The 16,670-nt window shown below is 43.6% G+C and overlaps 1 protein-coding gene across 2 annotated transcripts in view; it reads right to left on the bottom strand.

Annotated features, from left to right (window-relative positions):
* MEF2B (myocyte enhancer factor 2B) overlaps positions 1-16,670 on the bottom strand; it is a 64,419-nt gene that overhangs the window by 26,290 nt on the left and 21,459 nt on the right. For both annotated transcript variants that reach the window (XM_081937410.1, XM_081937409.1), the window contains one exon: positions 1,057-1,139. In XM_081937410.1, the coding sequence (XP_081793536.1) occupies positions 1,057-1,110 (54 nt within the window). In that variant the 5' untranslated portion in view covers positions 1,111-1,139. The remainder of the gene's footprint in view (positions 1-1,056; positions 1,140-16,670) is intronic.

A 16,670-nucleotide genomic window follows, 5' to 3' on the forward strand; every position in this document is an offset into this window, starting at 1 on the left:
CCCCCCAGAGGTCAAACACAATCCTGATGCGGCCTTCAATGAAATTGAGTTTGACACCCCAACTCTACTTCCTCCATAAGCCCTCCATAATGTTATTCAGGCCCTTCTTTCTCCCGCTCTTCCTTTGCTTCAGAAAGCTTTGGGCCTGCATTTCTCCGCCGTGCAGCTAATCCAGGCCGCTGATGGTTGTTGACATAACTGTCATCTCTGCCCAGAGAAACTCTGATATCTCGAGTTAACTCCCAAAGACAAAATGACTCTGAGAAATGTAGGTTGAGATATGTCTCATTTTATCCCCAAACCATCCTGGGAGAAAACTGGACTAAGAAAAAAAAGAATTACCCAAAGTCACTTAATGTTTGTGATTAATTGGGCGGAGTTCCTTTAATAAGGGTTATGAGTCAGCAATTTTTAAAATCTTTTCCTTTCTGATAAAGCTCATTTTTCTTCTTCTTTATCTTTCCTCTCTTCCCTTTTGGCTTTGCCCCTTTCCCCTTTTTTCCTTCCTTTCTTCTTTCCTCCCTCTCCCCTTTCCTCCCCCTCTTTTCCTCCTCCCTTCCTTCCCCTTTTCCTGCTTCCTTCCTTTCTCCTTCCTTCCTTCCCTTTTCCCTCCTTCCTCCCTCTCCCCCTTCCTTCCACTCTTTTCTTCCTCCCCCCCTCTTCCTTCCCCCTTTTCCTTTCTTCCTTCCCATTTTCTTCCTTCCTTCCCTTTTCTCCCTTCCCTTTTTCCTCCTTCCTTCCTTCCCATTTTCTTCCTTCCCTTCCCTTCCCCTCTCCCATTCCTTTCCCTCTTTTCCTTCCTTCCTTCTTTCCTCCCTCCCCCTTCCCCTCTTTTCTTCCTTCCTTCCTTCCTCCCTCCCGCCCCCTTCTTTAAGATAGTCCTCATCTAACAGCCACTTGATTTTTTAAATGGCTATTTCAATTTTAAAAAAATTTCCCCAGCTCCCGGCCATCTGTAGGTTGGCTACAGATGATGGGAGCTGTAGTCCAAAGCAGAAAAAATCTGGCCAGAGGGCCGTCTGATTGCTAGTCCCCTTCTGCTTTTGAGGCACTTACCTGCCGGTTCCGTTGGTCCAAGATTCGGCTAATCTGTATCTTTTTTCGGCCCATTGCAGTCCGGGGCAGATGAAAGAGCTTCCCTAAGATGGAAGGGAAAAAAGGGAGTTATTTGTGTATTCAGGAATTTTTACACGGGCAAAACCAGATTTGAAGCCAGGGTTGAATCTACGTCCAAACCAGCTTCATCATCACAGCTCCTATTCTGTGAATATGGAGATTTTTCACATTTTATGGAAATCCAAGGGATATTTTTAGCTGTTGCATGAACTACTGATCCTAAAAAGGGGGGGGGGGGGAGAAAGGAGTCACGTAGCAACGAAGCCCATTTCAAATGACTTGAAAACCACGATTACAAAGTTAGTCTGTGACCTGGGATTACTCCAACTCTGGAGGCACCAGACAAATGCTCCAACTCATTGTGACCTGCTGCTCACAACAAGCCTCAAAATCAACTACAGTCAGTTTTTCCATTCCTCTGCCATCCATAAAACATGATTTCTGGAAAATATGATAAGGCAACGAATAGATCTGAAACCTGAGACATTTTTATTGGGCATGCTTCCAGGAAATTATAACAAGAGTAACACATACCCTGTTTCTCGAAAATACCCCCCCCCCCTCGGATAATAAGCCCAATCGGGCTTTTGAGTGCATGCGCTAAAATAAGCCCTCCCCGAAAATATTGCAACACAGCAGCAGCCATGAGGTGACCACGCTCGCTGCCCCCTGCACCTCAAAAATGATAAGACCTCCCCGGAAATAAGGTTGTGCTTATTTTTTGGGGAGGGTGTGTGTCAAATGAAAATAAGACCCTGTCTTATTTTGGGGGAAACACGGTATTTGGTTCTACACATCCTAACAGCAGCTAGGATCGCATATACACAATGTTGAAAAACCACAGAAACTCCTGCAGATGATATTATAATCAAAAAATCCTGGAATGTGCAGAGACGGAGAGGTTAACCCTAAAAATTAAAGGAAAAGAAGATTTGGACTATTTCATGACATGGGAACTATTCTATAGATGGTTAAATGACAGATATTGAGGTTAGAGGAGAGGAATTAGGTGAAACATGGTTTATAGGAGAAAGAAAAACAGAAGAGTGAATATCTTTGGTGGTTATATAATCGATACTATAATGGAAAACAATATATGTTATAATACGATGGATGTTATCGCTTATTTGTCTATAAATTGGGTTGCCACAAAGAAGAGGGAGTCAAACTATTCTCCAAGGCACCTGAGGGTAGAACAAGAAGCAATGGGTGGAAACTAATCAAGGAGAGAAGCAACTTAGAACTGAGGAGATACTTCCTGACAGTGAGAACAATTAATCAGTGGAACAGCTTGCCTCCAGAAGTTGTGAATGTCCCAACACTGGAAGTCTTTAAGAAGATGTTGGATAGCCATTTGTCTGAAACGGTATAGGGTTTCCTGCCTAGGCAGGGGGTTGGACTAGAAGACCTCCAAGGTCCCTTCCAACTCTACTATTGTATTGTATTGTATTGTATTGTATTGTATTGTATTGCAAATTACCGCATATTTGTTTATATATATACAATTATAATGACAATGATGTTTGTATGCTTGTATGTTAATACCTTGGATACCTAGAGGGAACACTGCTCAACATAGGAAATGTATGATATAAAACAATAAAAATATTTCAAAAAATAATAATAATAAAGTTGCTGAGGTTGACAAAAAGAAAACCCCATTATTTCAATGGGCTGCATTAAAATAGGCGAATACATAAAGAAACTTTTAAAAAGTTTAGAAAGCTGGCAGCTGGCAGTGACAATCTCAGGCTCATGTTATCACCATAGGTAACCTTCCCAGCCGTCTACCGACAAGTAAAGTCAATGGCAGGAGCCAGATTCGCTTAACAACTGCAATGATTCACTTAACAACTGCAATGATTCATTTAACAACTGGGGCGAAATTCACCTAACTGTCTTGTTTAGCAACGGAAATTTTGGGCTCAACTGTGGTCATAAGTAGAGGGCTACCTGCATATTATAAATATTACTATGCAGGTAGTCCTTGACTTACAACAGTTCGTTTAGCGACCATCCGAAGTTACAACAGCACTGAAAAAAGTTACATATGTCCGTTTTTCACAGTTATGCCCTTTGCAGTGTCCTCATAATTACACGATCGAAATTTGGATGCTTGGCAACTGGTACCTATTTATGACTGTGTCCCAAGATCCTGTGATCCCCTCTTATGACTTTCCGATAAGCAAAGCCCATGGGCAAGCCAGATTCACTTAACAACCGGCTTAGTAAATTATCAACCGCAGTGATTTGCTTAACAATGGATGCAAGAAAGGTCGTAAAACGGAACAAAACCCATTTAACAAACGTCTCCGTTGACAACAGGGGCTCAATTGTGGTCGTAAATTGAGGACTACCTGTGTGACACTTTCAGCATCTTGAGAATCCAGCCCTAAGGGCACCACGGAGAATCCGAAATCGGCTCTTGTCAGTTTCAGGGACTTTTCCATTCACATTGGTGGATTCCAAGCGCTGGTACATTTTCATTTCCCTGCCCTGCTGTTTTGCTCTCTTATCTTTGGCGTTTTAAGCATCTCGGATTATATTTAGCTGATCAGAACTAATTTTAAAGAGATGGAAGGAAACGGTGACCAACTTCCCATGACCCCAACGCGGACGGCTCAATGTGTCATCACCCACGCAGGGGCACCAAAAGGTGCACTCAAGAGAGATGTTGATCCGAGGGCCGTGATGGGAAGGGGAAATTGGGGGGGAAAAAAATTCCCACGGGGAAGCCCCTTCCCCCCCAAGCCTATTCCCAGACAGAAAACATTTAATTTGCAAAAGGCAACCCTCTCAGTTGTTTAGAAGCGGTCACAGTAATTTACAGACAGGGCACCAGTTGGAAACTGAGGCAGACTAGAGACGGGCAACAAGGACCAACAATTTCATGCTGGAACAGTTTTCTGCTGCCTCAGAGATGGAAAACACTGCAAATGTGTTTGTGTGTTTGTGTCTTCTTTTCTTTTTTATGCACTCCCCACCCCACCCCCGCAATGTCTTGCTTATTTTATTTTTTTATTTTAGTGAAAAAAATTCTTTTTTCTTTTGTAGTTTTATAATTTTAACTTTTTGAATAACTATAAAACGTTTGACGGCAAAAACGAACTGCAGGTAGTCCTCGGCTTATAACGTTTTGTTTAAGTGACCCTTCAAAGCTACAAGGGCACCGAAAAAAGTGATTTATTTACACTTACAACCGTTGCCGTGTCCCCGTGGTCATGTGATCCAAATCCAGATGCAACAGGTTCAAATGGTTCTGCAGTGCCCCATGGGTCATGGGATCCCTTTTTATAACCTTCTGACAAGCGGAGGCAATGGGGAAGCAAGATTTACTGAACAACCGTGTTACTAACTTAACAAGCAATGATTCACTTAACAACGGTGGTAAGAAAGGTCGTTAAACATGTGGCATGGCTTGGTGGGGTGGCTTGGTGGGCATGGTAGGGGAAGGATACTGCAAAATCCCCATTTCCTCCCGATCGGCTGGGACTCGGGTGGCAGAGAATAGATGGGGCGGGGCCAGCCAGAGGTGGTATTTGCTGGTTCTCCAAACTACTCAAAATTTCCACTACCGGTTCTCCAGAACCTGGTCAGAACCTGCTGAATCCCACCTCTGGGGCTTTGCTTGTTTGCGCGGCCTGGTTTCTGGCATGCTGTGGCACCATGCCGGTCCACAAACCACAGGTTGGGAGCCCCTGTTTTAATCAACAGAGTTAAAACTTTGCAGGCCAGTGTTCTAAGTTTGGAAACATGGACCAGCTTGGGTTTCATTAGGTTTGTTTTAAGGGGGTGAGTTTTAATGTTATTTATTTACATATTAGATAATTATCTCACCTTTATTACTTTGCATACATAATACAAAGTAATACAAAATACTCAAGGCAGTGAAGGTACATGATACAAGTAATCCTCGACTTACAACAATTCATTTAGCAACCATTTGAAGTTACAATGGCACTGAAAAAAGTGACATATATGATAGTTTTTCACTTACGACCATTGCAGCATCCTCTTTGTAACACGATCAAAATTCCATATTATATTTCAAGTTTATAAGAGTTATGCTACAATTTTCTTTTTCTTTTTAAATGTGACTTCCTTTCTTCCTTCCTTCCTTCCTTCCTTCCTTCCTGCCTGCCTGCCTTCCCTCCCTCCCTCCCTCCATATCTATCTATCTATCGATCGATCGATCGATCGATCGACCGACCGACCGACCGACCTACCTACCTACCTACCTACCTACCTACCTTCCTTCCTTCCTTCCTTCCTTTCTTTCTTTAAAAGCATCCTGGCAGCTACGGCCTTCGAAAACATAATTTGTTATGAGTAATTGAATATCTCACTTTAAAGGGATTATGAATCACTGCCAAACATAAGCTAAAAATAAGTAACAATGACAACACTATGCAAACCACTGAATGGCACTGAGCACTGTAGTAAGTTCAGTCTCAATTACTAAGGATAAGTGACTGAGTCACTTATCTTATAAAATTGAACTATACATTGCCATTTTCAAGTCTTTCTCTAAAGCGGTGTTTCCCATCCTTGGCAGCCTTCAGTTTTATGGGTTTCAACTCCACACATTGAAAAGTCACCAAGGTTCAGAAGCACCACCCAACATTACTGGAACTGTGCTGCAAAAGCTGACCAACAGATGGCAGCAAAGAGATAAGAAAAATCCTATCTTTCTGCTTCTATCTAGTGGCCATCTACCTTTCTGCAGAATTTATCTCATAGTCCTAATTCTGGCAATCTTAAACACGCAAAGAGCCACAAAGGTCTTAACTGGAAGCCCCCCCCCCCTGTTCAATTCTGGAGCCAAGTGGAAGTCCGGTTCCCCCACAATAGAGTCTCCTGCAAGCACGGCAGCCTTTTTACTCTACCTGTCCTAACCGAAAGCCCTATCAATTGTACAGCTGACTAGTGACAGGGAGCCGCAGCAGAGGGATGGAAGAGCCACTTGTGGCTCCAGAGCCTCGGGTTGCTGACCCCTGTCCTAGTTTTTTCCTCCCTAAAAGGGAGAGCCTGGCATGTTGTTTTTCAGCAATCCTGATCAACAAAACAGAACCTGAGAACTACTTGCATCCCTGGGGCCACAAGTCGACCCATTCCTGCCCCGAATGAAAACCGCTCACCTACACACTGCAGCTTCCGTTAAAGGAGGAAGAGAACGAGTCTCAGCTGTTTTGATGCTTTTAAAGCAGGGCTGCCTGAAAACAGAGAAAGACGACAAGTAGGGGCTCTATCAAAACTTTTACAAAGGCTGAGGAATAAGCCAATCAATCGAAGGTATAAAAAAAAAGGTGAACTTGATGTTTGTCATGGCTTAGAAGGCAATTGTGAGAATAAAGCTTTAGCTCCATTCTGTACCCAGGAAGACAATAGCGGGTAGAGACCTGATTGGCTGGCAAATCTTATGTAAAGAAATCCAGAGGTTTCATCAGCCACGTCTTCCCTAGAAAGCTCATTAAGGGAAACCGGAAAGCAGCGCTGATTTCTCATCTGCCAAGGGCTAATTATGGAATAAAAGTTAATATTATAGATTTTAATGGATCCAAGCATCCCTGCTCCAAACAAGGGAGCAGGCCGTATTTCTCAGCTATAGAATTTGGGTTTGAGATAATTTTTATAATGGGTATTGTAGGAAGTTAGCACCCACCACCCCTCTCCTAGAAAAATGAGATATTTTAGGAAATATTAAAAGGACAGAATATTTCCCCTAAAAGGGAGGCAGAAACTCACCCCACAACCCCACCTTTCTCAATTAAGGCCTGGGCCAGTTTATTCTGCATAACAAAGATCTACCTCCTTCAGGCAGAGCCATAGGAGGAATTGCCCAAAGCACCTTCATTACGTCATCACCCATGTTAGGGATGTAACCCTAGTCTTGGCTTGGCAATGTGTATGTATGTATGTATGTATGTATGTATGTGTGTATGTATGTATATATATATGTATGTATATATATATATGCATAAGCCATGATTGTAACAATCTATCTGTTACTTTAAATGCAAGTGAGATGTAATTGGATGCTGTTGCTTTAAGCAGCCATAAAAGGAAGTAAGAACTATTACTGTTTGCTCCTGATTGTTCCTGGTTGTTCCCCGTGCTTGGTATTGGGATTGAATACTGTGTATTGGATGGTGGCTACTCTGTATATTAGTTACCTGTCTACATGGTGAATCGTGAGTTGAGCATCTATAATATAATACAATAATACAATAGTAGAGTTGGAAGGGACCTTGGAGGTCTTCTAGTCCAACCCCCTGCCTAGGCAGGAAACCCTATACCGTTTCAGACAAATGGCTATCCAACATCTTCTTAAAGACTTCCAGTGTTGGGGCATTCACAACTTCTGGAGGCAAGTTGCTCCACTGATTAATTGTTCTAACTGTCAGGAAATTTCTCCCCAGTTCTAAGTTGCTTCTCTCCTTGGTTAGTTTCCACCCATTGCTTCTTGTTCTACCCTCAGGTGCTTTGGAGAATAGTTTGACTCCCTCTTCTTTGTGGCAACCTCTGAGATATTGGAATAATGCTATCATGTCTCCTCTAGTCCTTCTTTCTCTTAAGCTAAGCATACCCAGTTCCTGCAACCGTTCTGTAAATCAACGTGTTGTATCATAGACTGTGTATATAATTCAAGCCTACTTATAGCTTGTTTTGGAGACTGTTTATCCTATTTTGTTAACAAAAGTAAAGCTATCCTTGTTTTACCTTCGGTGGCTGCAAGTAACTATTCAGCGGCACATTCGTTACTACCTTCTGCTACTCAACTCTAATCTCCGAAAGGAGATATACTTAACAATCCAGCAAAGCTCAACCAAGCCTGGGACACAAACACAACCTACAAAGTTACTCTTGCATGGCCCAATGGGAGTCTGACAACCAGAATACAAGCTCAAATTCAAAAGCCCAGAGAGGGCATAAAACCCAGGCACTCTCAGCATCTCTTTCCTCTTTTTGCCCAGGATCTCAAGCCATGTGGTCCTGTCCACCATTAAACCATCTTTCCAAGCAGTCTCCATGTTTCCAGTGTCTTTCTTCCCATTCGGAACTGAACCCAGATGGACATTTCTTCCAACAAGATGAAACAATTAAGTTTCTAATCTTTCTGATGCTAAGTCAGAGTTGTGCGATCTGAATCAAGAATGGCCTTTGGAAAGTTGACCTTTCTCCAAATTTTTGACTCCATTTTGGAACTCCCACATAACACCTTTGCTGCGCGGGCTGCACTGGCTACCTGTGGCTTTTCGGGTGCGTTTCAAGGTGTTGGTTATCATCTTCAAAGCGCTCCATGGCACAGGACCTAGTTATTTGCGGGATTGCATCCTGCCCCATACATCCCTTCAGCTGATTTGCTCTCACAGAGAGGGACTCTTCCGGGTGCCGTCCACTAGGCAATGCCAGCGGGCGACGCCCAGGAGTAGGGCCTTCTCTGTGATGGGCCCGACCCTTTGGAATGACCTCCCCCCAGATATCAGGACTATCACCGACCTCCGCTCCTTCCGTAAGAAACTAAAGACCCACCTGTTCAATCTAGCCGGCCTGGCCTAATTCCTAATTCCCAATTTTAGTTCCTCAAGCCTGCATTTTTAAAATTTTCTAGGGGTATACTTTTAGTTGTTTTTAATTTAATTTTTAATTTTTACTTTTTGTACAGTTGTATGAGGTTTAATTCGTTTTTAAGGGTATGGGATATTCGTCTTTTGTATTCGTTTTAATGACACACCTGTACACCGCCCCGAGTCCCTTCGGGGAGAGGGGGCGGTCTAGAAATACTGAAAAATAAATAAATAAATAAATAAATAAATAAATAAATAAATAAACTGGAGGTTCCTATGCTTGGCGAGACTGATTTTGTATGGTGAGATCCTCAATATTCCTATTAAAATCATTCATACCTGCATCCCAACATCCTGTGTGTATCCACACATTGCATATCCCTCCTTGTGGATACAATATGAGCAGCATCAGTACAGGTAATCCTCGAGTTACGACCACAATGGAACCCAAAATTTCTGTTGTTAAGTGAGACGTTTGTTATGTGGGCTTTGCCCCACTTTATGACTTTTCTTGCCAAGCCGGGTCATTCCTTCCAAGAGGCAACTTTCCCATCGAATGACTCGCTGCCCTAGACTCGAGGAGACCTTCTGCAGTCTCTCTCGTCTGGCCGGGATGCCAGCGAGAGTGTTGGGCTGAAGGAAGGAGGGATACACACGCTCACGCTCTCCCTCCCCCCCCCTCTCGCAAATGGCAAATCCGAGCAGCCGCTGCTGGGAGCCCGTCCCATGCCTTCTCCCAACCCCCACACCCCTTCTCTCAGCTACTTTCTGCCTTGTGGACCTAGAACTGATTGCTGACTCCAGGCTGGCTCTCCTCTCTTATCATCGTGGAAGACGTCTCACAAAAACCACTGCGCGGCAGTTGGAAACTGCTGCAGGGTGTTTTGTTGCCATGTGCGCGGCCGCGCACCTGTGCAGCTTAGAGGGAACATAGCTCCCAAGCTTTGTTTTCGGCTGCCATGGCCTCCTGCAACCCTCTGCCAGTGAAAATAGAGCTCGGGGGGGGGGGGAGGGGGCTGACAGAGGGTTGCAGGAGGCTGTGGCAGCCGAAAATGGAGCTCAGGAGCCTGTTTTTTGCTGGCAGAGCGCAAAAGCGCTCCTGACACGAATGATGTCGAGTCACGCTCCTCCCCCCGGCCACACCACGCCCCCCCCAAGGTCAAACACAACCCTGATGCGGCCCTCAATGAAATCGAGTTTGACACCCCTGGAATAGTGTGCATTTTGGGATAAAACTGAACTTCAGCTGCGTTTCTGGCACACTCATCAAAATGTGCCCAGACTAATAATGCGCTTTCTATTAAGCATGGTTATCCTCATGATTTAAGACAAGCAAATCTAGTCTCATCTGAGGAAAACAAGCGATACACAAACGTGAAAAATAGATAAATATAAATTAATAGTCCAACTGTTTGCAGGCTGTTTTCTGCAGCATCCTAGCGTTCCACACCCTTGGATAGCGAGCATATACAGGTAGTCCTCCACTTGCAACAATTCACTTAGTGACTGTTTGAAGTCACAACGGCACTGAAAATAAGTGACTTATGACGGTTTTTCACATTTGTGACCATTGAAGCATCCCCGGGGTCACACGATTGATATTTGGATGCTTGATGACTGATTCACATATATGACGACTGCCGTGTCCCAGGGCCATGGCATCAACTTTTGCGACCTTATGACAAGCAAAGTCAAGGGGGAAGCCAGATTTGCTTAATAGCCGTGTTAACTGCAGCAATTCATTTAACAAATGTGGCAAGAAAAGTCTTGAAATTGGGCAAAACCCATTTAAGAAATTTCTTGCTTAACTTAAATTTTGGGCTCCATTGGGGTCATAAATTGAGGATTTGCCTGTACTGGAGGGCATAACATCTGACATGACACTAGAAGATAAAATCATGGAACTGTGTCTACTTTTACTTTGGCCATATCATATGGCGGAAGGAAGCAATTAGGTTTGGAAGAGTTAGTGGTAAACAAAGATGATGAGGGGGCTAAAACATATGAAGAACAGTTGCAGGAACTGGGTATGTCTAGTTTAATGGAAAGAAGGACTAGGGGAGACATGATAGCAGTCTTCCAATATCTCAGGGGTTGCCACAAAGAAGAGGGAGTCAAACTATTCTCCAAGGCACCTGAGGGCAGAACAAGAAGCAATGGGTGGAAACTAATCAAGGAGAGAAGCAGCTTAGAACTAAGGAGAACTTTCCTAACAGTGAGAACAATTAATCAGTGGAACAGAAGTTGCCTCCAGAAGTTGTGAATGCTCCAACACTGGAAGTCACTTAAGAAGATGCTGGATAGCCATCTGTCTGAAACGGTATAGGGTTTCCTGCCTAGGCAGGGGGTTGGACTAGAAGACCTCCAAGGTCCTTTCCAACTCTGTTATTCTATTCTATTCTAAAAGGAAACCAGGCCATCAAAGAAACATGGGGACCGGACAGCCCCCAAAATGTATCATCACCCCTAGCCCTCCTCTCCGTTAGAGACATTCCCAGGTCCTGCAACCATTCATTCTCTAGAAACTTCTAAAAAGCAGTTGCAAGAGAGGATAATTTGTTCTCCATTAAAACAAAACACAGGACCGTGACTTGGGTTGAAATTGAAAGAAAGCAAAGCCAGGCTGAACAATAGGGGGAACTTCCTGTTGAATTCATTTCAACACTGAGCTACAAATATTCTCCTTTATTGGTATGCAGAGAATTACTTACTACCATGTTTCCCCCCAAAATAAGACCAGGTCTTATATTAATTTTCATTCCAAAAGACGCATCAGGGCTTATTTTCCGGTTAGGTCTTATTTTGGGGGAAATACGGTACTAAATGCATCCGTCTGGCTTAACGATCTTAACTGGGGCTTATTTTGGGGGTAGACCTTATATTACGAGCATCCTGAAAAATATCATGCTAGGACTTATTTTCTGGTTGGGTCTTATTTTTGGGGAAACACAGTAATACTGATGATGTTACCTCGTTTGGGTAATGAAACGTCTGCAAGAAAACAAGCCAGCTCAGAGAGTACCAAGGACCCTTCATTTCAACACTGAGCTACAAATATTCCTTATTGAAACTTCAGGTTGGTTAGAGATGTGGAATACAGGTGGTCTTCAATTTATGATCGTTTGTTTAATGACCATTCAAAGTTACGATAGCACTGGAAAAAAGTGGCTTGTGACTGGTCCTTGCATTTATGACTCTAGGACAAGGGTGTCCAAACTTGGGAACTTTAAGACTTGTGGACTGGGGAATTCTGGGAGTTGAAGTCCACAAGTCTTAAAGTTCCCAAGTTTGGACACCCCTGCTCTAGGAGATGACCAGGCTGAGCCCAAGGGAGGGGTCAGGCATGTCATCAGTCTTGAGTCCCTTCAGGTCCACAAGAGATCTAAGTCTACCTTAAATTCTGTTGACTCTTTCTACCGCCCATTTGCTTGACTCTTGGTAGTTCAGATTCTTCTAGAGAAACTTATACTCATTTGAACAGCCACACTTCCTGATTTCTTGCACCTGATAGTGACGGTCGCAGAGCCCCCTATGGTCATGTGATCAAAATTCAGGTGTTTGGGAACCAACACTTACATAAGAAGGTTGCAGCCTCCAGGGGTCAAGTGATCACCACATACAATCTTCCCAAGGGATTCCAACGGCAAGGTCAATAACGAAACAACAGGGATGGAAGGGGCCTTGGAGGTCTTCGAGTCCAAACCCCTGCTCAAGCAAGAAAGCCTACACCATTTTCAGACTGGTTGTCCATTCTCTCCTTAAAAACAACCAGTTTTGGACCATTCAATACAATACAATACAATAGCAGAGTTGGAAGGGACCTTGGAGGTCTTCTAGTCCAACCCCCTGCCTAGACAGGAAACCCTATACCGTTTCAGACAAATGACTATCCAACATCTTCTTAAAGACTTCCAGTGTTGGGGCATTCACAACTTCTGGAGGCAAGCTCTTCCACTGATTAATTGTTCTCACTTAATTTTTCCTTAGTTCTAAGTTGCTTCTCTCCTTGATTAGTTTCCACCCATTGCTTCTTGTTCTACCCTCAGGTGCCTTGGAAAATAGTTTGACTCCCTCTTCTTTGTGGCAGCCCCTGAGATATTGGAAGACCACCTGGCCACCTGTTTCAATGACCTTGGTTCTCACAGGAAAGCATTTTGTTTTGTTTTGTTTAGATAGCTGGGCTATCTATTCCCGCCCCCCCCCTAATCTAGTTCCACTGATTAATTGTTCTAACTGTCAGGAAATTTCTCCTTATTTCTAGAATTGTTCTCCCCTTGATTAGTTTCCATCCGTTGCTTCTTCTCTTGCCCTTTGGTGCTTTGGAGAATAGCTTGACTCCCTCTTCTTTGGGGCAACCCCTGAGATATTGGAACACTGCTATCATGTCTCCCCTAGTCCTTCTTTCTATTAAACTAGACATACCCAGTTCCTGCAACCGTTCTTCATATGTTTTAGTCTTCAGTCCCCTAATCATCTTTGTTGCTCTTCTCTGCACTCTTTCTAGAGTCTCCACATCTTTTCTACATCGTGGTGACCAAAACTGAATGCAGTATTCCAAGTGTGGCCTTACCAAGGCATTATAAAGGGGTGTTTAACACTTCACGTGATCTTGATTCTATCCCTCTGTTGATGCAGCCTAGGACGGTGTTGGCTTTTTTGGCAGCTGCTGCACACTGTTGGCTCATATTTAAATGGTTGTCCACTAGGACTCCAAGATCCCTTTCACAGTTACTACTATTGAGCAAGGTACCACCTATACTGTACCTGTGCATTTCGTTTTTGTTGCCAAAATGTATTCACAACATCTGGAAACAACAGAGGAAGTTAGATTTGCTCAACTGATTAACCTTCACTTAATGACTGTGGCAATCAGGTCGGAAAATTGGTTTTGACTCATTTAACAACCACAGTGCTTAGGGATGGAAGTTCCAGTCCCAACTGTTGTCATAAGTGTAAGATGACTTGTTGTGGAATAATATGACATTGGTAGACTCCTGCTTTGGAGACAGTCAATCAGGGGATGGATTCCCACCCCTCATCATGGACCTGATCAGTTCTGGAAAAGACTAAAGCCACCGATGGCAGCAATGTTTACTCAAACATTAACCAACGTTCTATCAGCAAAGCATTGCCTCTCCGTCCGTTCTGGGAAATTTCTTTTTTCTAAACAACAGAATCGGTGGCCTTTTGAAAAAGTTTGAAAACCCCTGATTTAGTTCACACCTTTTCTGACTTCCTAAAAAAGGATGTGAAAGCCGCAGTTGACAAAAGCGATGATAGGTAGCAGAGTCTCTCTATGGGACCCTTGGGTGGCAACCGTGACGCTAAGAAAAAGGGAAAGGGGTCTCCAAACTTGGCAACTTTAAAAAGCATTGGACTTCAACTCCCAGAATTCCTCAGCCAGCCTTGTTGCTGTGGTCATTAAAGTGGAAGTCCATAAGTACAAAAGAATAATGGAGTTGGAAGGGCCCTTGGAGGTCTTCTAGTCCCAGCCCCCTGATCAATCAGAAAACCCTATCCCATTTCAGATAAATGGCTGTCCAACATCTTCTTAAAGACTTCCAGTGTTGGGGCATTCACAACTTCTGGAGGCAAGCTGTTCCACTGGTTAATTGTTCTGTTAGGGAGTTTCTCCTCAGTTCTAGATTGCTTCTCTCCTTGATTAGTTTGATGCCATGGCCTCTTAAAAGCCTCCAGAGTTGAAACGGCCACAATTTCTGGAGGAAGGACACTCCACTGATTAATTGGAAAAAGAAAATCCTTCTTTCTAGGCTGGTTCTCTCCTTGATTAATTTCCATCCAGTGTTTCTTGTTCTGCCTTCAGGTGCTTTGGAGAATAGCTTGACTGCCTCTTCTTTGTGTCTGCCCCTCAGATATTGGAACACTCCTATCATGTCAACTCCTAGTTCTCCTTTTCATCAAACTAGGAAAGGTAAAGGTTCCCCTCGCACATATGTGCTAGTCGTTCCCGACTCTAGAGAGTGGTGCTCATCTCCGTTTCAAAGTTGAAGAGCTAGCGCTGTCCGAAGACGTCTCCATGGTCACGTGGCCGGCATGACTAAACGCTGAAGGGGCACGGACCACTGTTACCTTCCCACCAAAGGGGGTCCCTATTTTTCTATGTGCATTTTTACATGCTTTACAACTGCTAGGTTGGAAGAAGCTGGGACAAGTAATGGGAACTCACTCCGTTATGCGGCAGTAGGGATTCGAACCGCTGAACTGCTGACCTTTCTGATCAACAAGCTCAGCGTCTTAGCCACTGAGCCACCGTGTCCCCTTTATTAAACCCAACATTCCTGCAACATATGTTCTTCATATGTTTTTGTCTAATCATCTTTGGTGCTCTTCTCTGCCCTCTTTCTAGAGTCTCAACATCTGGATGCAGCATTCAAAGTGTGGTCTTACTAAGGCGCCATAGAGTGGTATAAACACGTCACGTGATCTTGATTCTATCCCCCTGTCTTAAATTTCCACGTTTGAAGACCCCTGATTTAAAGTTTGAATGAAGATGCTCTAATCTGCTGGCCTGGAGGGCATGAGGATGTGCAAGGAAGTCAGAGGGTGGGCTTAATGGTATATGAAGGGGCTAAAATGCAAGTCAAAAGAGAAGAATTGATGCCATTTGAGTTATTAGGTAATGGTAAAGGTAGTAGGTTCCCCTCGCACATATGTGCTAGTCCCTCCTGACTCCAGGGGGCGGTGCTCATCTCTGTTTCAAAGCTGAAGAACCAGCGCTGCCTGAAGAAGTGCCCGTGGTCATGTGGCTGGCATGACTAAATGCTGAAGGCGCATGGAACGCTGTTACCTTCCCTCCAAAGGTGGTTCCTATTTTTCTACTTGCATTTTTACGTGCTTTTGAACTGCAGAAGCTGGGACGAGGAACGGGAGCTCACTCCGTTAGGCAGCGCTAGGGATTTGAACCGCCAAACTTTCTGATTGACAAGCTCAGCATCTTAGGCATTGAATCACCACGCCCCTATTTGAGTTATTAGGGGTAATATTAACATAGGAATCCATAGCTTGGTGATTAAGGGCATGTTATGCTCCAATGAATGGTGACAACAGGAGGACCGGATATACATTTTGGGGGATTTTGCGGTACATTCTGTTGAAAAAAAAACAAACCCAGTCAAATTAATCTACCAGATAGACACAAGCTGAGGGGCTACAGAAAAAGAGATGCTGCCATTGAGAGACCCAGGTCTACTAATATGTACATACAGGGAGTCCTTGGGTTGCAATCATTCACTTAGTGACCGTACTTATGACCATTTTTCACACTGTTCTAGGCTGCATCAACAGAGACATAGAACCAAGATCACATGAAGTGTTAATTCCACTTTATAAGGCCTTGGTAAGGCCACATGTGGAATACGGCATTCAGTTTTGGTGGCCACGATGTAAAAAAAATGTGGAGACTCTAGAAAGAGTGCAGAGAAGAGCAACAAAGATGATTAGGGGACTGGAGGCTAAAACATATGAAGAATGGTTGCAGGAACTGGGTATGTCTAGTTTAATGAAAAGAAGGACTAGGGGTGACATGATAGCAGTCTTCCGATATCTCAGGGGCTCCCCCAAAGAAGAGGGAGTCAAACTATTCTCCAAGGCACCTGAGGATAGAACAAGAAGCAATGGGTGGAAACTAATCAAGGAGAGAAGCAACTTAGAACTGAGGAGAAACTTCCTGACAGTTGGAACAATTAATCAGTGGAACAACTTGCCTCCAGAAGTTGTGAATGCTCCAACACTGGAAGTTTTAAAGAAGATGTTGGATAACCGTTTGTCTGAAGTGGTGTAGGGTTTCCTGCCTAAGCAGGGGATTGGACTCCAAGGTCCCTTCTAACTCTGTTATTCTATATTCTAATACAACCATGATGTGGATGGTTATCTCCATAGACACCTGGTGCATATATATATATATATATATATATATATATATATATATATATATATATATATATATATATATATATATATATATAT

The sequence above is a fragment of the Natrix helvetica genome, assembly GCF_964273705.1.
Source record: "Natrix helvetica genome assembly, chromosome: 1".
Taxonomy (NCBI): domain Eukaryota; kingdom Metazoa; phylum Chordata; class Lepidosauria; order Squamata; family Natricidae; genus Natrix; species Natrix helvetica.